Source organism: Plectropomus leopardus, chromosome 1 (assembly GCF_026936395.1).
Source record: "Plectropomus leopardus strain MGB_pleo_1.0 chromosome 1, ASM2693639v1, whole genome shotgun sequence".
Lineage (NCBI taxonomy): Eukaryota > Metazoa > Chordata > Actinopteri > Perciformes > Serranidae > Plectropomus > Plectropomus leopardus.
Genome location: NC_142176.1, coordinates 23,576,121 through 23,600,461, shown reverse-complemented (window position 1 = coordinate 23,600,461; position 24,341 = coordinate 23,576,121). Strand labels below are relative to the sequence as shown.

General features: G+C 37.4%; 2 protein-coding genes across 2 annotated transcripts in view; one reads left to right on the top strand and one right to left on the bottom strand.

Annotated features, from left to right (window-relative positions):
• Positions 1-11,480: 11,480 nt before the first annotated feature.
• Positions 11,481-24,341, bottom strand: part of adpgk2 (ADP-dependent glucokinase 2) — a 30,528-nt gene continuing 17,667 nt past the window's right edge. The window contains exons 9-10 of the transcript XR_015776687.1: positions 21,609-21,736; positions 11,481-12,783 (exon numbers count right to left, since the gene is read on the bottom strand). The gene's annotated coding sequence lies outside the window, so the exon portion shown is untranslated. The remainder of the gene's footprint in view (positions 12,784-21,608; positions 21,737-24,341) is intronic.
• Positions 15,196-23,266, top strand: cgref1 (cell growth regulator with EF-hand domain 1). The gene is made up of 7 exons (XM_042489591.2): positions 15,196-15,344; positions 17,232-17,337; positions 17,723-17,797; positions 19,201-19,274; positions 20,333-20,457; positions 20,581-20,682; positions 21,623-23,266. The coding sequence occupies exons 1-7, from the start codon at positions 15,335-15,337 to the stop codon at positions 21,863-21,865; spliced, it is 735 nt and encodes a 244-aa protein (XP_042345525.2). The 5' UTR covers positions 15,196-15,334; the 3' UTR covers positions 21,866-23,266.

Below are 24,341 nucleotides of genomic sequence, written 5' to 3'. Positions count from 1 at the left end.
GGACATGTCATTTTTGACATTTTTGCCATACTATAGCCTTGCTTTTTGGGTCATTTTTTCAACATGCCATATTTTTGGTGTTTTTGGATCGTTTTGCAACATTTATTGCCATGGCGTGTTTCAACACGCTATTTCATGCAGTTTTGAGCTGTTTTCAGCAGTTTTTAGGACATGTCATTTTTTGACATTTTTGCCATACTATAGCCTTGCTTTTTGGGTCATTTTTTCAACATGCCATATTTTGGTGTTTTTGGACGTTTTTGGTAACATTTATTGCCATGGCATGTTTCAGCACGCTATTTATTTGCTGCAGTTTTGAGCTGTTTTCAGCAGTTTTTAGGACATGTCATTTTTTGACATTTTTGCCATACTATAGCCTTGCTTTTTGGGTCATTTTTTCAACATGCCATATTTTGGTGTTTTTGGACATTTTTGCAACATTTATTGCCATGGTATGTTTCATGCTTTTATGCTGCAGTTTTGAGCTGTTTTTCAGCTGTTTTTAGGACATGTCATTTTTTGACATTTTTGCCATACTATAGCCTTGCTTTTTGGGTCATTTTTTCAACATGCCATATTTTGGTGTTTTTGGACGTTTTTGCAACATTTATTGCCATGGCGTGTTTCAGCACGCTATTTTATGCAGTTTTGAGCTGTTTTCAGCAGTTTTTAGGACATATCATTTTTTGACATTTTTGCCATACTATAGCCTTGCTTTTTGGGTCATTTTTCAACATGCCATATTTTGGTGTTTCTGGACGTTTTTGCAACATTTATTGCCATGGCATGTTTCAGCACGCTATTTTATGCAGTTTTGAGCTGTTTTCAGCAGTTTTTAGGACATGTCATTTTTTGACATTTTTGCCATACTATAGCCTTGCTTTTTGGGTCATTTTTTCAACATGCCATATTTTGGTGTTTCTGGATGTTTTTGCAACATCTATTGCCATGGCATGTTTCAGCACGCTATTTTATGCAGTTTTGAGCTGTTTTCAGCAGTTTTTGGGGGACATGTCATTTTGACATTTTGCCATACTATAGCCTTGCTTTTTGGGTCATTTTTTCAACATGCCATATTTTGGTGTTTTGGACATGTTTTGCAACATTATTGCCATGGCATGTTTCAGCACGCTATTTTATGCAGTTTTGAGCTGTTTTCAGCAGTTTTTAGGACATATCATTTTTTGACATTTTTGCCATACTATAGCCTTGCTTTTTGGGTCATTTTTTCAACATGCCATATTCTGGTGTTTTTGGATGTTTTTGCAACATTTATTGCCATGGCGTGTTTCAGCACGCTATTTTATGCAGTTTTGAGCTGTTTTCAGCAGTTTTAGGACATATCATTTTTGACATTTTGCCATACTATAGCCTTGCTTTTTGGGTCATTTTTTCAACATGCCATATTTTGGTGTTTTTGGACGTTTTTGCAACATTTATTGCCATGGCATGTTTCAGCATGCTATTTTATGCAGTTTTGAGCTGTTTTCAGCAGTATTTTTGACATGTCATTTTTTGACATTTTTGCCATACTATAGCCTTGCTTTTTGGGTCATTTTTTCAACATGCCATATTTTGGTGTTTCTGGATGTTTTTGCAACATTTATTGCCATGGCATGTTTCAACCAGCATGGTATTTCATGCAGTTTTGAGCTGTTTTCAGCTGTTTTAGGACATATCATTTTTGACATTTTGCCATACTATAGCCTTGCTTTTTGGGTCATTTTTTCAACATGCCATATTCTGGTGTTTTAGACGTTTTTGCAACATTTATTGCCATGGCATGTTCAACAGCTATTTCATATGCAGTTTTGAGCTTTTTTCAGCAGTTTTAGGACATGTCATTTTTGACATTTTGCCATACTATAGCCTTGCCTTTTTGCTAATTTTTTTCAACATGCCATATTTTGGTGTTTTTTGGACGTTTTGCAACATTTATTGCCATGGCATGTTTCAACCATATTTCTATGCCGATTTTGAGCTGTTTTCAGCAGTTTTAGGACATGTCATTTTTGACATTTTTGCCACTATAGCCTTGCTTTTTGGGTCATTTTTTCAACATGCCATATTTTGGTGTTTTTGGACGTTTTTGCAACATTTATTGCCATGGCATGTTTCAGCGCGCTATTTCATGCAGTTTTGAGCTGTTTTCAGCAGTTTTTAGGACATATCATTTTTTGACATTTTTGCCATACTATAGCCTTGCTTTCTGGGTCATTTTTTCAACATGCCATATTCTGGTTTTTTGGACGTTTTTGCAACATTTATTGCCATGGCATGTTTCAACATGCTATTTCATGCAGTTTTGAGCTGTTTCAGCAGTTTTAGGACATATCATTTTGACATTTTTGCCATACTATAGCCTTGCTTTTTGGTCATTTTTCAACATGCCATATTTTGGGTGTTTTGGCGTTTTTTGCAACATTTATTGCCATGGCATGTTCAACAGGCTATATGCAGTTTGAGCTGTTTTCAGCTGTTTTAGGACATGTCATTTTTGACATTTTGCCATACTATAAAAACGGCAAAAATGTCATTTTCAACATGCCCATATTTTGGTATGTTTTGGGCGTTTAACAAAATGGCATGTCCCAAAAAGCAAGGCTATTTTATGTTTTGAGCTGTCAAAAGTTTTTGGACATGTCATTTTGAAACATTTTGCTCAAAACTACTAAAATAGCCTTGCTTTTTGGGTCATTTTGCAAAAACGTCAACACCAAAATATTTTGGTATGTTTTTGAAAAATGACCCAAAAAGCAAGGCTATAGTATGGCAACATTTATTATTGCCAAAAAACTGGCGTGTTTCAAAACAGCTCAAACTGCATGATTTTGAGCTGTTTTCAGCAGTTAATGTTGCAAAACGTCCAAAAACACCAAATATCATTTTTTGACATGACCAAAAAGCATAGCCTTTTTGGGTCATTTTTCAACATGCCATATTTTGGTGTTTTAAAATAGACGTTTTGAAACAACATTTGCCATGGCGTGTTTCAAAAAACACGCTATTTTATCTGATTGAAAAAATGACTTTTCAGCAGTTATTATGGCAAATGTCATTTTTGACATTTTGCCCATACTATAGCCGCTTTTTGGGTCATTTTTCAACATGCCATATTTTGGCAATAAATGTTGCAAAACGAAAAACATTTTTGCAACATTTGTTGCCCATGGCGTGTTAGTATGGCAAAATGTCAAAAATTTGAGCTGTTTTCAGCAGTTTTAGCTGAAAACAGCTCATTTTTGAAACATTTTTGCCATGCCTATAGCCTTGCTTTTTGGGTCATTTTTTCCAAAACATGCCATATTTTGACATGTTGAAAAATGACCCAAAAAAGCAAGGCTATTGCCATGGCAAAATGTTTCAAAAATGACATGTCCCAAAACAGCTGCATTTTTGCAGCTGTTTTCAGCTGTTTTAGGACATATCCATTTTTGACATTTGTTGCCATACATGGCCTTACTTTCTGGGTCATTTTCAAAAATGCCATATTCTGGTGTTTTGGACGTTTTTGCAACATTTATTGCCATGGCATGTTGCAAAACAGCTGAACAGCCAAACTGCAGTTTTGAGCTGTTTTCAGCTGTTTTTGGGACATATCATTTTTGACATTTTGCCATACTATAGCCTTGCTTTTTGGGTCATTTTTCAAAACATGTACCATAAAATAGGTGTTTTTGAAGATGTTTTTGCAAAACGCATTTATTGCCATATGGCATGTTGAAAATGACCCAAATTTATGCAAGGCTATAGTATGGCTGTTTTCAAAAACTGTTTATGTCCCAAAACATGTCATTTTGAAAACAGCTCAAACATACTATAGCCTTGCTTTTGAACATGCCATGGTCAATAAATGTTGCAAAACATGCCCAAAAACACCAAAATATGACATTGGTTTTATAGTATGGATGTTTTCAAAAATGATTTATTGCCCATGGCATGTTCAGCAGTAACTATTCAAACTGCATGAAATAGCAGGTTTTGAAACATGCCATGGCAATTTAATTGCAAAACGCAAAAATGTTTTTAGCCGACATATCATTTGGCAAAATGTCAAAATGACATTTTGCCATACTATAGCCTTGCTTTTTGGGTCATTTTTCAACATGCCATATTCTGGTGTTTTTGGATGTTTTTGCAACATTTATTGCCATGGCATGTTGAAAAACTATTCTAAAAAAGCAGTTTAGGCTATAGTTTGGCAAAATGTCAAAATTTTAGGAAACATGTCATTTTTGACATTTTTGCCATACTATAGCCTTGCTTTTTGGGTCATTTTTCAACATGCCAAAAACTACCAAAATATTGGCATGTTTTTGAAAAATGACCCAACCAGCAAGGCTATAGTATGCAAAAATGTCAAAATGACATGTTTTAAAAACTGCTGAAAACATGCTCAAACTGTTTTTGACAGAATAGCATGCTGAAACATGCCATGGCAATTAATGTTGCAAAACGGTCCAAAAACACCAAAATATGGCATTTTGAAAAATGACCAAAAAGGTGTTTTATAGACGTTTTTGCAACATTTATTGCCAAAAATGGCATGTTTCAAAACAGCTGAAAATGCAGCTTTGAGCTGTTTTCAGCAGTTTTTAGGAAACATGCCATGGCAATGACATTTTGACAAATACTATAGCCTTGCTTTTTGGGTCATTTTCAACATGCCATATTTTGTGGTGTTTTGGACGTTTTGCAACATTTATTGCCAAAAATGGCATGTCCCAAAACAGCTGAAAACAGCTCAATTTTGCATAAAATAGCATGTTGAAACATGCTATGGCAATAAATGTTGCAAAACTGTCCAAACACCAAAATATGGCATTTTGAAAAATTTATGCAGTTTTGAAAAATGACCCAAAAGCAAGTTTATAGTATGGCAAAATGTCATTTTTGACATTTTGCCATACTATAACAGCCTTGCTTTTTGGGTCATTTTTCAACATGCCATAATAAATGTTGCAAAACGTCCAGAAACACCAAAAATATGGCATGTTGAAAAATGACCCAATATAAAAATGTCAAAAAATGACATGTCCTAAAAACAGCTGAAAAACAGCTCAAAACTGCATAAATAGCGTGCTTCATGAAACATGCCATGGCAATAAATGTTGCAAAACATCCAAAACACCAAAATATGGCATGTTGAAAAATGACCCAAAAGCAAGGCTGCTATAGTATGGCAAAATGTCAAAAATGACATGTCCCAAAACAGCTGAAAACAGCTCAAACTTTTGCATAAAATATATGCTTTTGAAACATGCCATGGCAATAAATGTTGCAAAAACGTCCAAAAACAACAAAATATGGCATGTTGAAAAAAATGACCCAAAAAGCAAGGCTATAGTATGGCAAAAATGTCAAAAAATAGCATGTCCTAAAAACTGCTGAAAACAGCTCAAAACTGCATAGAATAGTGTGCTGAAACATGCCATGGCAATAAATGTTGCAAAAACGTCCAGAAACACCACAATATGGCATGTTGAAAAAATGACCCAAAAAGCAAGGCTATAGTATGGCAAAAATGTCAAAAAATGACATGTCCTAAAAACTGCTGAAAACAGCTCAAAACTGCATAGAATAGTGTGCTGAAACATGCCATGGCAATAAATGTTGCAAAAACGTCCAGAAACACCAAAATATGGCATGTTGAAAAAATGACCCAAAAAGCAAGGCTATAGTATGGCAAAAATGTCAAAAAATGACATGTCCCAAAACTGCTGAAAACAGCTCAAAACTGCATAAAATAGCGTGCTGAAACATGCCATGGCAATAAATATTGCAAAAACATCCAAAAACACCAAAATATGGCATGTTGAAAAAATGACCCAAAAAGCAAGGCTATAGTATGGCAAAAATGTCAAAAAATGTCATGTCCCAAAAACAGCTGAAAAACACTATAAACCACATTAAAAAGCCTTCCAAGACACGTTATAGCATTGAAATTGTCAAGAAGAGCAAAAAAACAACATAATTTGGCATGTCAAGAAAATGACTAAAAACACAAGAATATATTATGGCAAAAATTTCAAATAATGACTTATCCCAAAAATAGCTGGAAACTACATATAATAGTCTTCCAAGATACACCATAGCATGGAAGTTTGCAAAAAGGTTCAACAACACCATTATTTGGTGTGTGGAAAAAATGACAGGGTTATAGTATGGCAAAAATGTCAAAATATGACATGTTCCAAAACCAGCTGAAAATCTCATTCAACCACATAAAATAGCCTTTCAAGACACGGTAAAGGAAGGTATGTTAAAAAAAAGGGGCCAAAAATATCATAATTTGGCTTGTTGAGAAAATCACCAAAAATGCAAGGCTATAGTATGGTAAAAATGTCAACAAATATAGCAAAACAAAAATAGCTGAGAACCTCAATAAACCACATAAATTAGTCTTTCAAGACACGCCATAGCATGGAAATTTTCAAAAAGGGCCAAAAACACCATCATTTTGCATGTGGAAAAAATGACCCATAATACAAGGCTTTAGTATGGCAAAAATATCAATCCATTGCATGTCCCAAAAACAGCTGAAAACTTCTAAATATGGCATAAAATAGCCACCAAAGACACGCCATGGCATAGAATGTTGCAAAAACGAACCAAAACACCATAATATAGCATGTTGAAAACATGACGCAAAATGCAAGGCTATAGTATGGCAAAAATATCAAATGTCAAAAAAATGACATGTCCCAAAAACAGCTGAAAACTGCATGCAAAAACCACCAAAGTCATGCCATGGCATAAAATGTTGCAACAACAGCCATACATCTCTAATATGGCATGTGGAAAAAAAAAAAAAATGTCAGGCTATAGTATAGAAAAATTGTCAAAATATGACAGGTCCCAAATTCCTTTACTTTTTCCAGCACAGTCCTGCATATATAACTAAATCATTTTTTGACAATTTAGACAGGATAATATCCAAATTCCTTTGGGGGAACAGACCAGCTCATATTCGAACTGCAATTCCACAGGCCCCCTTAAAGAGACGGAGGTCTAGCAAAAAATTCTGTACTGGATGCAAGGTGAACATGACTCGCTACCCACCTGGGAATACTTGGAAATAGTTGCCTCACACCTCTCATTGTGCTCTGCCTTATGCTCCCAACTCCCTCTTCCAGCTGTCCATGTGAGTACCAACCCAATCATATCTACTTCTCTGAAAATATGGACCCAACTTAGGAAACACTTTGGTTTACATCGTCTTTCTTTGCTAACCCCATCGCTCAAAAACCATGGTTTCAAATCCTCAAATATAGACCTGGCATTTAAAATATGGCACAATAACAAAATAATTAGAATCAAATAACTATAAAAGGATGGCTTCTTCTCATCTTTTGCAGATATTGCATCTAAGTTCCACAAACTCTCACCTCTTCCGTTTTTTTTCCAAATCAGACACTTTGTCAAAAACACAATTCCCTCACTTTCCAAATCGTCCCCCTGAAACCCTAACCGACACCCTGTTATCTGCAGACCCCAATGGGAAGAAAGGCATTTATCTATATACAAATCCTTCCAGGCTAGTACCTCAGTACCTCTCAACCTAACCAAGCCCACCTGGGAAAATGACCTCACCATGCCGCTAACAGATCAACAATGGACCTCCACGTTAAAGCTGGTCCATTCCTCCTCTACATGTGCCCGCCATTGTCTGATTCAATGTGAAGTTCTCCACAGAACCCATTACAGAAACGCAAGAATTTATCCCACTGTAAGTGATGCCTGTAACAGATGCAAACAATCCCCTGCTAATCATTCTCACATGTTTTGGTCCTGGCCTATGTTATCATCCTTCTGGGTGAGTATTTGACACCATAAGTAGAGCCTATGGCCAACCCATTCCCCCTAATCCATTATCAGTCATTTTTGGCATCCCTTCTGATACTCAGCTCTCGGCTGCAGCACAGCGAGCCCTGGCTTTTAGAACCTTATTAGCTCGTCAACTGATCCTGCTTGTCTTGAAGCTACCCCGCCCTCCATAATACAACAACTGGGTAAAGGAAGTCCTTTACAATCTGAAACTTGAGAAACTTAGGCTCTCTTTTAGTGGCTCTATCAAGAAATTTCAAGATACATGGAACCCCTTTCTGGAGTTCGTTGATTCCCCCAGTGTGTCTCTGAGCTCAGTGGAAGATTAAGCCCCTCTACCCATTGCCCTGTCACAGTACATGACAGTACACCTTCTTTTTTCCTTTTTAAAAAATATATATATACATATTTCTCAAGTTATTATTATTATTTTATTTATGTAGATTGTACTCATTTATTTACTGTTACTATTCTTTATTATGATTTTAATATTTATTATTATTATCAATTTATTTTTACATGTCTGTGTGTGTGTGTGTGTGTGTGTGTGTGTGCATAAAACTGCATAAAATAGCGTGCCAAGACACAGCATGGCATAGAATATTGCAAAAAAAAAGGCAAAATATGACATTTCCCAAAAACAGCTGAATACTGCATAAAATAGCATTTTAAGACACCTAACAGTATAGAATGTTGGAAAAAAACATCCTAAAAACCCATACCATAGCACGTCGAAAAATGGCCGAAAACGACATAGTATAGCATGCAAAAAATGTCAAATTTTGATATGTTGAAAAGAAGGAAAAAAAACATTATAATATAGCAGGTAGAAAAATGGCTATTAAAGACTTAGTATAGTATGCTGAAAAATGTCAAATGTTAAAAAAAGGGCCGAAAACGACACATTAGAGCTTGTAGAGACGTGTCATAGTATAGCATGTCTAAAAAAAAGGCCAAAAACATCAAGACATAGCAAGTTGCCAAAATGGCCGAAAATGACAAAGTATTGTATATTGAAAAATGGCAGATTTTGACATGCCAAAAAAATGTCTGAAAACGAAACATTATAGCTAGTAGACACATCATAGTATAAAAACGTTATAATATAGCATGTCCACGAGTTGCAACCTCGAAATTCAAAAGTGTTTTTCAGTGAGAACCACTAGTATAGTATGTTGTCCAAAATCATGAAAAAACATCATAGTATAGTATGTCGTCAAAAATCATTAAAAAACATCATAGTACAGTATGACAGGCAAAATCGTGAAAAAACCTCATAGTATAGTATGACGTCCAAAATCATGATAAAGCGTCATTGTATTGTATGTCGCCCAAAATTATGAAAAAACAGTATAGTATAGTATGTTGTCAAAAATCTTTAAAAAAAAAACCTCATAGTATAGTATGTTGTCCAAAATAGTGAAATAAAGGTCATACTTGGTAAGTCGTTCAAAATCATGAAAAAATGTGTTGACTTGGCCATGTGCTCCTTAACAGCTAAACATCTACACGGGAGGATGTCAAAAAGTCAGCGAGACAAATACAAAAAAAGACCAATACTTACTTTGAATCAAATATGATTCAAGTTTAATATGTTGCCAAATCATAAAATAGAGTCCTAGTATAGTATGTCATTAAAATCATGAAAATAAAGTCATACTAAGGTATGACTTTATTTAATGATAAAAAAAAACAAACATCATAGTATAGTATATACAGTATATAATGTTAGAATTTCATAGCACACTGTGTCATAAAAAGTCATGGTATTTCATAGTACAGTATGTTAAAAACATATATCTCATAAAAAAGCCATACTATGTTGCAAAAAGTCATAGTTTACAGTAAAACACTGGCTACTAAACTGACTTATGACAGTTTTTCAAAAAGACATGAAAGCAGGCTCGTTAGTAGAAATACCGTCCTTCGACCACACAGCCTAAGTCTTAAACGATGGATTTCTCCTTTGGGATCAATATCCCAAGATGATGACACAAGGAATGACATTGGTACGCGGTTCAAACAAACCCTCTGTCACACTCAGCTCAAATAGATTGGATAGTGTAGATGGGAAAGACGATTTGTCTCTCTTCCACTGTCTTGACTCAACCTTTATTTCACACTGTATCTTTCTCCCTGTGCATATTTCTTGTTACCACACCTCACACTTTTTTTTTACCCATAGGCTACAGTTCCTCTACACTCCCTCTCACCACTGCTTCACCCATTCAATGTAGATCACCATTTAGGATTGCCAGAGCCACTGATGCAAGCGCAGGGGTGTGCCATATGGCATATATCACGATTTTTTTAAGGCAGGATCGCAATCACGATTTTATCGCAATTCTTTTTCATTTTGGATTTTAAGACTACTGTGTATGTGGCTGAACAGTACAGCCAAGCTAATTTCCCAATTTAAAAAATATAGCCCTAAAATAAAAAAAAGAACAGCAATATTTAGGCCAAAGTACCTTTTTGAACAGATTTCAGACAGATCTGTGTGTGCAATTTTGTTTTCCACCATTTTGATGGGAACCATATCTTTTGTCAGGTAAAATATGATCGATGATCAGATTTTTTTTGGGGGGGGGGTGTCTATTTTCATCTATGACTACATGACCCACTTGTGAAATAAAGCGGGAGGAGAAACAAAGCCAAGATTCTACGGTTTGCTATGATTGGTTTATATGTGTATCTATAGGGAAGGCATGAAACGGACAGGCAAATAGTGTGCTTCAGCTGCCCTTGCAAAGTATGTACTGTTGCATGCAGTATGCACACAATCAGGACATACTACTTCTTCATAATACTGCACCCTGAACTTTGACCCTCTTTCTCATATAACCGTTAACATGGAGATTAAAATTTTTAAAAAATCGCCATTTTCTCTATCATTGTTATTTTCATTTATTTTTGTTGGTGGTTATCTGTGTGATTTTCTTTGTTCACTTAAACAATATATATTGCTTTTATTACCATGGGACTGGTCATCAGCCACTTGAGTGCACTCATTGGGCTTCTGTCAGCTGTCAACCAGCTGTCAAGATGTGATTAATCTGCAGCTGCACAAAGGATTGTGGGTAAAGAATAGCTAGAAAAGCATGCTGGCTTGCATGGTGCAAAATGCGACCAGATGAGGTAGGACATCCTGGTATTTTTGGCATACTGCATTTCAGATACTTTGTATTGGGACATACAAAATCTTTTTCTGGCATACTAAATAGTATGGTAGTATCGATATTGGAACACAAGGTAGGTTAAAACTCCCTAACCTTTTTCCTTCAGGAATTTATTTATTATCACTGAGTACACTGAGGACATAAATTAAAAGAACTTTTGAAAATAAGGCCTGTGGCCACAGGCCCCCAAATCACTACATCTGCCGCTAGTAGTAGTAGTAGTAGTAGTAATAATAATAATAATAATAATAATAATAATAATGAGAGCTCAGCACACAAGTTGCTGGATGAGACACGGAGCAAAGCGCTCCAAATACTTTCATCCAAAGTCTGACCAAACCTGAAACTAACACAAAATAGTCTTTAGAAGTCTAACAAACTCATTTTCCACCTCTGGATATTTGTCTGTTGGTTCATTCAGACACTTTGGTGCCTTGGGAAGAAGCTTAGCTCTGTTTGTCGCGCTGCCCTGCCTGCAGCCACCATCAGGGCCAAACCGCATTCTGGAGTCCAGGCAAAAAAGTTTGGAGGCGTTGCGTGTATGAGCATAAAACTACAACAGATAGAATGGGCAAGATACAACTATCTCTCTGATGGCGGATCATGGACACATTCCTATTCTTCATGATGTAATATGGTCATATCGCACAACCCTAGCGCAGAAAATCCTAATTCATCCCTAGAACCACCTAAAGGAACCCTACATGAACCAAACTGATTGCTATAACCATCAACATTAACTCTTCAGCCTTGTCAAGCATTGCTGCCACCACCAAATGCATATCTACGTATTCACCATGCGGCCTTGTTGGCATATACAGGTAGTTTTTCTATTTTTAGCACTCTGAGTCTATTACTGGAGGGAATAAAACCTAATGACGCAGGAATAAAATCTAAGCGAACAAGGAAATAACATAGGGGGATTTGGGGTTATTAGCCCACTTTAAAATGTCGCTGTAACAAGGTGTGGTAGGACCCAGTTGCAGCACAACAGAGCAGGTGAGTGGTGGGTAATGACTTTTATTTAATCTTTTGGCAGGTTGAATAGAGGTGAGTATAAACAGGTTGCAGGTAAGTAGGAACAGTTATCAGTTCTGGGGTGGAGCAGAGTTCATGGGTCGAGCTGAGTTCGTAGAGAGACTGGGGCGAGCTCATGTTCACAGGTGATAGTTCAGAGTTTGAGTGGGTAAAATTGTGAACGTGGAGTGGACTGGCAGGTGAATGTATCAGGTAAGTTGCAGAAACACTTACAGCTGGGAGCTTGTGGGAAAAGCGGGGACTTCAGAAGGGGGGGCAGGAAACGGGATCGACAAAGAAGAAATCGAGGAATCTATGTACCAGCAGAACGATTCATACGCAACACTCACAGGGAGGAGATGTTTTGCTCTGAAGACGGCCAGTCTCTCTCGACGGAGCCGAACCAGTAGAACATCGCACAGCCACAAGCAGACGAGAACCAAGAAGCGCACAGGCAAAACTCATGGTCGGAGACAGAGGGCAGAGATGAGGAAAGGTAGAGGTGAGCCGAGTCGAAACCAAGAAAACAGTCCAAGAGTGAGCGCTGGAAGGTCAGGCATGGAAGCGAAGACAATCTGGCAAAGAATAAGTGGAGTGAGGCTGCTTAAATACTGGCTTGATTGGAGACGGTGAGCAGGTGGGAGCACTAGGCGGAGGTGATGAGGCTGATGAGGGGGAATGGCCAGGTCGAGTGAGTGGTGGGGGCGAAGTGAAAGAAATCCCACAGCAGCAGGCAACGGCAAAGCAGACTGTCGCCATTCTGAGATTTAAAACAGACAAGTCATTAAAAATATTGAATAATGAATTTTACGTTGATGCATGCATATGTGAAGATGATGATGTTAAATCTAAGTTCCACAGTTTTCCCATAAAGTCCAGAGAACCAAGAATGTAGTCTATGCCATTTTGCAGTAACTTCACTGGTGATACAAAGCACGGTGAGTATGTGAGTGTTTTGAGGTCTAACTTTCAATTGTATGCAATATGCATATAACAGCATCATAGATGCAATAACAAGCTCAATAACTCAACCTGTCCTGGTGGATCTATCTTGCAGCCTAGTGACTGTTTAGAGGCGCCACAATGTCTGTCCACGACACACTGAACTCTGGTGAATTTTATGAGATGCTTCTTTTATGTGACACCTTGTACGATTTAGGTAGAAATCCCAGTCACAAACCAGCCTTAGCATTTTTATCATTATATAGAGACCTAGATCAGTGATACTCAGCCTACGGCCCACAGGCCACATATGGCCCCCAGCAGGGTGCCAGGTGGCCCCCAAACTATTTTCCAATTCACAATATACAGAAAGTACTTCACTCTGGGAAGTGGTTTTGTACTTTAGGTGCCAGAGTGCATAAGCCTGCATCAAAATAGAACTTGTTTATCAAAAACCGTTACAGAGGGGGATCCTCCACACCCTGTGACAGATGTCCAAGCTAAGCCCCTAGTGACCTCAAATCATAGGAATGTCCTAAAATCCTAGAAACTTCCTAAAATCCTAAAAATGTCCTAAAAACATAGCAATGTCCATATAGCTTTCGAAATGTGCTGAAATCCTAGAAATGTCCTAAAAATCCCACAGATGACCTAAAATCCTAGAAATGTCTGAAACAAAGAGCGGGGATTGACATTTTGAGCCCCTGAACCTTTGCCTTATGGGCCTGTTCAGTAATCTATGTGAGAAAAATGTCCCCTTTGTGGCCATTAAAAAGGTCTGAAATTTGCACAGCAACCATTTATCAATGCCGTGCGATTAACAAAAAACAGAATTAACACCCCAGGGAGCCAGTGGAAGATCAGTATAATGATTACACTGCAGAGCTATGGGAATTTACTGGGTTATTTACCTTGACCTGTGTGTGTGTGTGTGTGTGTGTGTGTGTGTGTGTGTGTGTGTGTGTGTGTGTGTGTGTGTGTGTGTGTGCCTATGCATGTATTTCCTTAATTGAGCTATTGTAATTGATTTAATTAATAAACCATGTAGCCGCTGAAACCCTTCACACGTGCCTCATCCTGAAATTACATCTATATTACAATAGCATAGCCAGCATAGCATAGCATATTTTATCTAGCACACTTATGATCTAAGTATTACATTCATAATTGCCTTTTAATGAATGTTTTGCAGCTACAAGTATGGCATGACTCACTATATAATTCCTTAAATAAGCAATTTAATTAAAGAGTTACTGGGACATCTTGTGGTCAAATAAGTGCAGTACATACTTTAATCCTGCTTTGGTGCATGGCTGTAAAATTATGATGCAAATACTTAAACACAGTAATGCCATGTTGTTGTCTGTTGTTAAAAGCAGATTATTGTGTGGACTGTCTCCTTGTGTTAGCAGCATCATTTTGCACACTGTGTGCTGTTATCTAAAATGGCATTGCTGTAAATATTGTCTTCATAATAAAATGATAGGGACATGTGCATTTGCCTCCCTCAATAAAAAATTAAAAGTAGCAGAAGACCAATGTTGACTGAATTAAATACATGTGGTGAGAAAGAAGATAAAAATGTCAAAGTAAAAAGCGCAGAGACCAGTTAAAACAGTGCAAATAGCAGAATTGTTATATTATAATAAATAAAAGAGTTAGGTTAATTAAAAGCCAGACTAAATAAATAGGCTGTCAGATGTAGTTTAAAAATGTTCATTACAACAATCTAATCGGTGTGAAATAAAAGCACGAATATGTTTTTCAGCGTTTTGCAATATTTCTTAAATCAAAGAAAGCTGTTTTGGTCACCTTTTTTTATGTGTTGAATGAAACTTAAATCTGAGTCAAGAACGTGCGGAGGCATGTTACTCCTGATTTAATGTCAGGACCCAGATGTGAAAGTTTTCTAGACAGTGGATCTCTTTTGGGGGTCAACTAAGAGTATACTAATAATAATAATAATAAAAATTTAAACACATATTGAGGGGGTGCTCTGAATGTCTATACACCAACACTGCCTATGGTGTAGCTGATATCAAGCTCAGTGAGACTGAATATGAAATGTGGCAGATTCCTCGCGCACTACCGGAATCCGTCTGTTGGTGCGGACGTGGCGGAAAACCCGTGGAGAGGAGCACAAAGGCTGACTGCCTCGCCTGCGCATACTGCGCTGCTCTGCTCTTCCACGTGGACTCTGTCATTGACCAAAACACTCCGGTCTCCGTGGCAGGCGGGGAGCGCGCGTGCCGCCGCCGTTGCGCAGTGCAGACCGGGAGGCGCGAGCAGGGCGGTGCGTAGCAGAGGTGTCCTCCAGATGTGAAACTTAAAACGCAAAACTAAACCTCTTTACTGTCCACACATCAACTATGCACACAGGTAGGTCCATTATCATTTAAAGTGGAGAGATACGGGATGATGGCGTGTATTTATTTGGATATTATTGCGTGTTTTAGTGTCCATATGTTACTTCCGTTCACATACATATTTAATCTACATCTTAATAAATGCGTACGGTCAATTGGCTAAACTAGTTCAGGCTACTGCTAATCATCCCTCCGGTTATTTTGTTTTATTTCGGTTTTATGTTTTGTTTCTCTTCCATTGTAAGAGCTCGAGGACAATATGACTTTATCACAAAGCATAGGTTTGTGCGCTGTAATAATGCTACAGTCAGTTGGTGTGAGCCGTAATCGTGTGTGTGTGTGTGTGTGTGTGTGTGTGTGTGTGTGTGTGTGTGTGTGTTAGCGTCGCTGCTATTCCATATGGGAAAGCTACAGAAACGTTTGGTAGTTAGTTATTCCGGGTATGCTGTGCACATCCCAGTCCTGCATCTAAATATACAGTGTGTGGAACATCTGCCTCTAGCAATGGAGACAAGTGTATATATTCAATGACTGACTGTGCTGAGCCATAAATAGATGTAAAGGTTGTAATAGACTTTGTCATATGGGCCAGATGAGTAATGTCCCAGAGAGGGTGTATTTCTATATTTTAGCGTTGTTTTATCATTTTATAACCATCTAAAGATACATGATAGTCATAATTTCTCAATAAGGTAAGGCAAGTTTATTTTGCACTATTCTGACACAAGGCAATTCAAAATGCTTTACTGGGGCATAATGTACATTATATTTTTTTGATATAGGCCTACAATATGAGACAATAAGAAATCATTAAAATCACATATAAGGTCCAGTGTGTAGGACTTATGCTGGATTGCACAAACAATGATTAACTTCTTAACCTGATTAAATCATAGGTTGAAATTTAAATGGTCTTGCACCAAACTTTATAACTATAGCTTAAAATTAAGAAATATTCAATTTAAACCTCTCTTAATATCTCAGTTAAGTTTCTACTCTAAATATAATTTGGTTGCACCAGAACTTTAAACTCACAATTGATACTGTGATTCAGGTTTCACTTTCAACCTACAGTTGAGGAGATTTAACTTTTACAATGACTGGATTGAGCAAAAAAATGAAGTGCCCCAAAGAAAGGTGAGAGACAGAATCAACCCACTTGACTTTTATGATGATGATGAGATTTTCAAGATACTGGTTCACCAGAGGAACTGTTTTGGAGCTGAACAGGAAGACTGGGCTAACTGTTACTGTTTCTGTTATTTATCATTGTGCTGTTGTTCGTTGTCCGCTGTTGTATTTTCATTACCTAAGAATGAGCCTTTTATATACACATAAAGAGCGGGTCCTAATCTATGGAGGCTGCCATATTGCACCGCCATGTTTCTACGTAGCCCAGAACAGACAAACCAATGACTGGGACCTCTGCGGATAATTCGGCTCCCACTGACAGAATCCTAACACCTGGCACATGGAAGAAGTTTCAGCTGACTGCAATCTGCAGTTCTCACCACTGGATGACACTAAATCCTACACACTGTTTCTTTAAAAAACAATAAATAAATGTTTGGGGGGAAAAAGAGGTACAAGAAAAAGAAGAAAAAGTTATGTACCGAGTTAACCTGAAAGCCACAGTGAACCATAATGTTTTAAACCCTGACTAAAATGCGTTAACAGCTTTAGTAGACCTCACATAGTCAGGAAGCTTGTTCCACAGGTGGGGAGCATAAAAACTTTGTATCCTACAAGACAATCACAATTGTCTTCAGTCCTGAGGCCATTTAGTGCTGTATAGTGTGCTTGTTTTCTATGACATTTGGGCAGATAAATTCATGGTATCATCCTGTCACAGTGTTTTGTGTATATGTGATGTGAGGCTATAACGTAGCTGTGTTTGCAGGTGTGTTCATGGAGTCTCACCTGGGCAGGTTAGTCCCATGTGTTCTGTCCCTATACCTGTTCATGCAACTGTGCCAGGCTGCACCAGGTCAACCCGGGACACAAAGGTAACCCCTCCTCCCTTTTCCCAAGTTTCAGTCTCTTTTTCACACATATAAAACCATAACATTTTAAACTAAATATACTGCAAGATTTTGGGGCATACTTGATGCTTTTTATAACTTATAATTAATTTGCACAATGAGCATGTAACCAATGGCTGCAATATCAGAATGGACAAGATATAAAATGGATATTTTCAGCAGATCTTTTGCAAAACATGGCAAATTAAGTATGCTTCGTGCATGGAGGACATAGTTCTGTTGTTATGGCCAGCAGAAGGAGCACCTTTTCTTTCACCTCTGTCACTTATCAGAAAAAAAGAAAATACATTTTAAAAAATATGAAATAGTATAACTTCCTAATTTCTATCCTTATTTGTTTATTTTCTAGGGAGGAATCGTTTAATGCCCGCCCCAATGTAGTAGCACTAGCCAATCCCTTTGGCTCTGGAGAGGAGGACCGCGGGTGAGTGACACATGATGATAATGTGATGCTGTTATACATGCAGCTCATTTTTAACTACGACTTTGCTCATAATTACTTTCTCAAAAAAAGAGGGATTGATGCAGTCTGTCTGTTTTCACTAAACATAGCACTCAAAATGCAGCTTGAAAGCCATCTCAGAGTATGACATAAGAGGTATTACATTTACTGTCAACCTGTAGTCTGTTTTAGTGGACTCAGCAGCTGCTGTCTAGCAACTCTGTGGACTTTGGCTGCTGTGTTGTGCTAATTGCATGCACCATAAACTGATAAGATTACATGTGCAATACATAGCTTTATGCTGCAATTATGAAATGTGAAATCAAAATATAGATTGTCCTTATAAATAATGCAAATATATAGCTCACCCTTGGTATCTCAGCTCACTCTATGCAGCAGTTTGAACTGGCCCATATCACTGAATCTTAGGTTTAATTTATTTAGGACACAAAATTAGATCACAACGACTTTGTGGACTTAGTGTCATGCTGATGGTGACAACATGGCCGCAGCTTCTTTCTTTCCCCTGGCTCATAAGATATGATGTGTACACTACTCTATCATTGTGTTAGCTTAAGTCTACTTTATAACCACAAAAATGTTAGTCAGCTAATGTGTTGTGCTCCTCCCTACACAAACAACGCACACTGATTCACAGGAGGCCGAGGTTAAGACTCAGTGGCAATTACAGCTAATATAAACTTTTTCAACTGTAAGATGAGTGTTGCAGTAGTGATGCCAGGGTGTGAGCATTACTTAATGTAAGGCCTGTGCATTGAACTAAATTGCATCTTAAGATCAAATCAGACAGATTAGATGAAAAAAAAACCCCGAAAGCTCCTTATGTAAACTTTGGGCAACAGAGTGGTCTAAAACAAGCCCCATCATTTAACACATTATTAACACAGAACAACAGGGCAGCTCACAGGTTTAACAAGTATTACTGCTGCCCCAGGTGTGTCGTCCTTCTATCTGCTTCCTGTGAGATGTGACTCTAGCTTCCCAAAACAATAAGGGAAACTGGAAAATCAGCAAATACTGGTATAACTTTCCTTTGAGCACAGAGCTTTTTGCTGAGGTGGCACCTCCTCCTGGAGCCATATTAGTTAGATACAAGCTATACTCAGTGGCAACGAATGCTGCCCTCCTGTGACTAAAAAAATAACACAGTGTTACACAGTATTACTACTGTGCCTGCAGTCAGCCTGAATAAAAATCAAGAGTATGACAGAGAAAGATTCAGAGTCTGATTGTAACCGCAAGCAATGGTGAAACCATTACTAAGCCACTGCAGGCTTGAAAAAATCTGATCCTTCAGTGTTCATTCTTGGCTCTAAATGTATTACTGATTAATTTGATACCTATTTTGTTCTGTGTATACACAGATTGCGGCAAAGTTTCATTCAATCCAGTTTGAAGGATGGCCAACAAGGACCAGAAATCAGCACCTGGGAGCAAGGTAGACACCTCCACCTTCACAGGGCCGTCCCTTCAATCACCATTACCAGTTATACATACTCAGCATACTACAGCTATTTACTGAAATACTAAACAATGTCTGAGGCTCTAATGAAAATCCAAATCCAATCCAATTTTTTGGCATGTTGAATATTTTTGCCTCTGCACCGGTGACAGCTGTGGCTAGAGGCTTTATGTTTTTGGGTTGTCCGTCCATCTCGTTCTCAGGAACTTAAATAATTTAGGAACACTTGGAGGGAATTTCTTCAAATTAGGCACAAATGTCCACTTTGACTCAGCGATGAACTAATTAAATTTTGGTGGTCATGGGTCAAAGGTCAAGGTAAATCTGGCCTTGCATCTGTCATTCTTGTAAAAAGGATACCGCAAGAAGCCCTTGAGGGAATTTCTTCAAAATTTGGCACAAATGTCCACTTGGCCTCAAGAATCAATAAAATTTGGTTGTCAAAGGTCACTGACCTCACAACTGACCTTTTTGACCATAACTCAAGAATGTATACACTAATTGTGACAAAATTTCACAAGAGTAAGTAATAAAAAATGTTAAGATTTGGATATTTTACATCCTAAAAGTCAAAGGCCAACCTCACTGTGACTTTATAATGTTTTCTGGCTATTATTCCACACCAAATCTCAGGGACAGAAGGGGAGACATTTGGTCAGATATTGAATTGGTGACTCTAATCATGCCCATTTTTCTGCCCTGATTGTATAGGTCTTTTGTGTGGTGTGTGTGAAACATCCACATTTTAGAAATGGTTGTTTCTTTGAAGCAACAACCGTATTTGAAGTGTCATCAGCTTTCATGGCTACATTTGAGTCTGGACAGACATGGATGTAAACTGCAACTTGATGGTTCAAAGAGGCATAATTCTAGTTTTGCTTTACATCTAATGACCAGAGATTCATCTAACATTACTGTTACTGTGTTTGTGTATTTACAGTACAGGAGTTTTATACAGTATATTCTCTGCAGTTATAGCATTGCAGAGAATCAAATGGTGTTAAACATGACAGTCCTCTCCTGCTTTGTGTCAGAGGTGTTCTTCCTGTTTGGTCTATACGACTATGATCGCAGTGGGCTCCTGGATGGCTTGGAAATGATGAAGCTGCTTTCAGACTATAACACCCATCATACACCTGGTGCACAGGCCAACGAGCTGGTGAGGAGCAGTGGCTGTCTACTTGTGTATACCTAACACTTTGCAACACTTTTTGGCCTGTTTATCTGACCTGACGAGTATGTGTGTGTATCTGTGTGTGCGCGTGGTGTGCTCTGACTCCAGGTGGTGTCTATGGTGGATTTTTTACTCCAGTCTCAGGATCTAAACCAGGATGGCCTGTTGGCCCCATCTGAGCTGCTGTCGCCGTCTTTACCTCACACACAGGTACTGTACATTTACACCTCCCTTTCTTATAATAACTGCCTTCAAGCCACAGCAGAAAAAAAATCAGTGCACTTAATTAAAATGCAGGGCAGTCCTGCAGTATGATTGATGAAATAATTGAAAAATCTGTGATGTTATCACTGTTGAGATTTTGTCTTCAGGAAATACAGTTATAAATAAGTGGTACATTTTGATGGATAAATATGTACTGTATATCTCAGCCCAAGGTCCACTTGCAAGCATTTACTTGCAAATGTATAAAATCATTACAAAATATTAAGGCATCAAATATATGATATAAAAAATAACAAACAAGTATGCGTTATGCCTAACGATGAATTTATCAGGTGTTTAAACCGACGTTTAGAGTAGTTGACCAGTCTGAAAGTAAGAAAGCACTAAAAAAAAAAAAACGTTAAAAAATTGAGAACGATTAAATCTATAAAGTTAAACATTAAGAAAAAAATAGTCTGTATATTATCGGAGCCACTTGATATCTTTGAGTACATTTTCCAATAACCAAATCATATTTCAAGCCGCTGAAATGACTGCACTATGGACACTGAACATTATCTTACAAAACAAGACCCACTAAATAAATGTTTTTAAAAATTATATGTATTTTAAAAATAGGAAATGTGCCTGATTATTAACAACTATTTTCACTGGGTAAATGCAATTGGATAAAATCTTGATAATTTTTATAAGTTAAACCGACTAGTATTTCTGGTGCTGACTAGCAAGGGAAGCAACATTTAATCAACTAGTCGACTAATCACGCACATCTCTTTAGTATGTGTTCCTTGAATTTGCAAATGTTTTGTCAAATGTTGTGCTTTGTTTCTGTCATTAGATACATGTAAGTGATAATACTGAAAATATATTTGATGTTTCATTTATGGTTGCCTGTAGTAATATTAACTCACCTTTCCCACCACAGGACTCCAGCAACAACAATGCACATCACCAGGAGCAGGAGGAGAAGGCAGGAGCAGCAGAGCAGAGAGAGGAGGCTCACCAGGAGCAGCAGCCTCAAGATGAAGAGCAACCTCAACTGGAAGTAAAGACAGAAGAAGAGGAGCTCATTAAACAAACACATGAACAGCAAATACCAGAAGCCCCAGATGCAGATCAACAGCAGGACCACGATGCCCCTGTTCATCAGGGACAACCGGAGATGTGAAACCAGCTCACATGATGGTTCACACAATACCACTAAGGGGACTTCTTAATTTTCCACCCCACAAATAATCTTCCTCTTGATTTCTGAGACTATACTGTCTATTTAATTTGACTGTTAAACACGCTGATTAATGAGAAGATGAATGTATTCAAAGTATTCCTGTCACTGTATTTGAAAACTTTTCTACAACTAGTAACTATTGGTTATTATTACAAATGCGAAGATTTCTTGAGCTGCAGAAGGGACAAAAGTCCTGAATTCAAAATGCAATATTAGTTATAAAAAATAAGCCATCCTTAGAGGTGCAATTTGTAATTTCCATGCACCCAGTCCAACTGAATGGGGGCCAATATTTCACCCATTCTCAGTGTTAAAACTGAGATTCCTGTGGATATCTTTCCAGCAGGTCCAGTTTTTTCATTTCAGTTATTGTCAACACAAAAAACCTTTCATGTTTTGCCATTTATTACAAGGAAACATTAGATAAATACAAATGCTGAAATTCCCTTTGTGTGTGTTTGGTGCATATCATGTGAAGGTATATATATATATACACATATATACAACAAAAGTGTGACTTCTTCCCACTCTGTTGATAAAGTTAGTTCATTTTTGGAATGTTTTTAACTAAAATTTTTCAGATCTTACAAATTGCACCTTTAATACGAATGAGTACTTTTAAATATTTTTTTCCTTTTCCCAGCACATAAAAAAGTAAATCACCTAAATCATTTAAATTTGTTTTTTTTGCTTTTATTGTATTTATTTGGCATTTTTATTATTTTTCTGTGAAGAGGCTGTTGTTTCATATACACATTGATTGGTCTTTTTGTGTCTGACTGGCTGAGGATATGCACCTAGCAGTTATGTACCGGACTGTTGTTTAGTTACACTAGTCTCTTTTAGAGACAAGACAGTTTACCCAAAAGATTACATTTGGTCTTCCTCAAGTATTTCCTTTCCCTAGAGAATGATTTGATTCATTTACTGAATAAATTTAGGTAAGTCTTTGTGTCCTTTCACACACTTACAATCCACTAAACCTTTATTTCAGTAAGGATTTTGTTGTGCCTAAATGAGTTGGGAACCACTGAATGCAGAACACATTGTGCCCTAAATGAGTACCTAATGCGTTATAGCCCTCTACCGTTTTTTAGGCTACAGGCTTAAAAATGTTCAGCTTCATAATTAGGGCCAGAAAGCCCTGACTGAAATGTTAAACATGTAATTTAATATAACATTAAATTCAGTCTTTACTTGCAAACTTGAATGTGTTTACAGTATGAAAGGGTTTACTGTTTGTTATCATTTTGTTTGTTTGTTTGTTTGTTTGTTTGCCCTTTTTAAACCATTTCTGGTTTATACATCTGGAGAAAATAAAGCAAACATTTTTTGACCCTATGTTTTTAATTCTGTCTCATGCATTGACAATTTGTTGGTTTGTCAGAACAAGGCAATGTATACTTATTATGTCTTGCTACAGATGTGTGTAACCCAGATGTTGTTCTCAGCAGGTAAGTTATAGCCTACTAGAGGCTCTCAGAGCTGTTTGTCAAATTCAAAACATTATGGTAGGGTGCCATATATCTGCAGAAAATATATCATAACATCATGTCATATTATGTTCTTAACTTATCAGTGATAAGTGATGATTGGTCTCCCAGTGTCACCACGAGCTTACTGGTTTTACTGTTTTGCTGTTTTCTTTCTGCTGAGCCCAAATGCGGGCTATTTATTTATTTTTGCCAACATATGGATTGTTTTAGTGATCTGTTATCTTTAAAAATATTAAATATTTCAAACTAATTTTAAGTAAATTGTTTATTCTCTGATTACTTTGGATCCTGAGTGAGGTTATTTAAAGGATTTTAAAAATGCTTTTTTTTTTTTCAAATACCCTTTCTCTCATCTTCTCTCATTGAATTTAGCAGATGAAAAATTAAATTCCCCATTATAATATAAGAGTTTAGTGGATGGCAGAGTAGAGAATATGAAGAGTATGTCATGCCTCTGATAAACATTTTAAATGGGCTGCCATGTTCTGAGGATCACGTTGTGTTATTGACAAAGCCAAATTAATCACGATAAACAACATGTAACCATACAATCACAGACCATGATCACTATCTCTACTCACATACATTTTAAAATGGATTTTTAGGTAATTTTCTTGTCACCTCTTTCAAATGTCTTGCAATTTGTGGGACATTTCCTGCCCAGTTTCTCATTCCTTCTTTCCGTTTATCTTTTTGAAAGAAATCAAACCAATTTGCTCAGGTTTCCAAGTCTAATAGCTTGTGAAAGGCATCTGAATGTAGCATAAGAAAACTGATAAGGGTAAAACTAAAACATCATTGGAAGCGGTCATCAAGGCTGAACAGACCCAGGCCTACACGTGCAAAATGTTACATCAAATTAACACGCAACGACCACGAAGGGACTCAAACTGACAAAGAGATGCAAAGGAACTAACGAG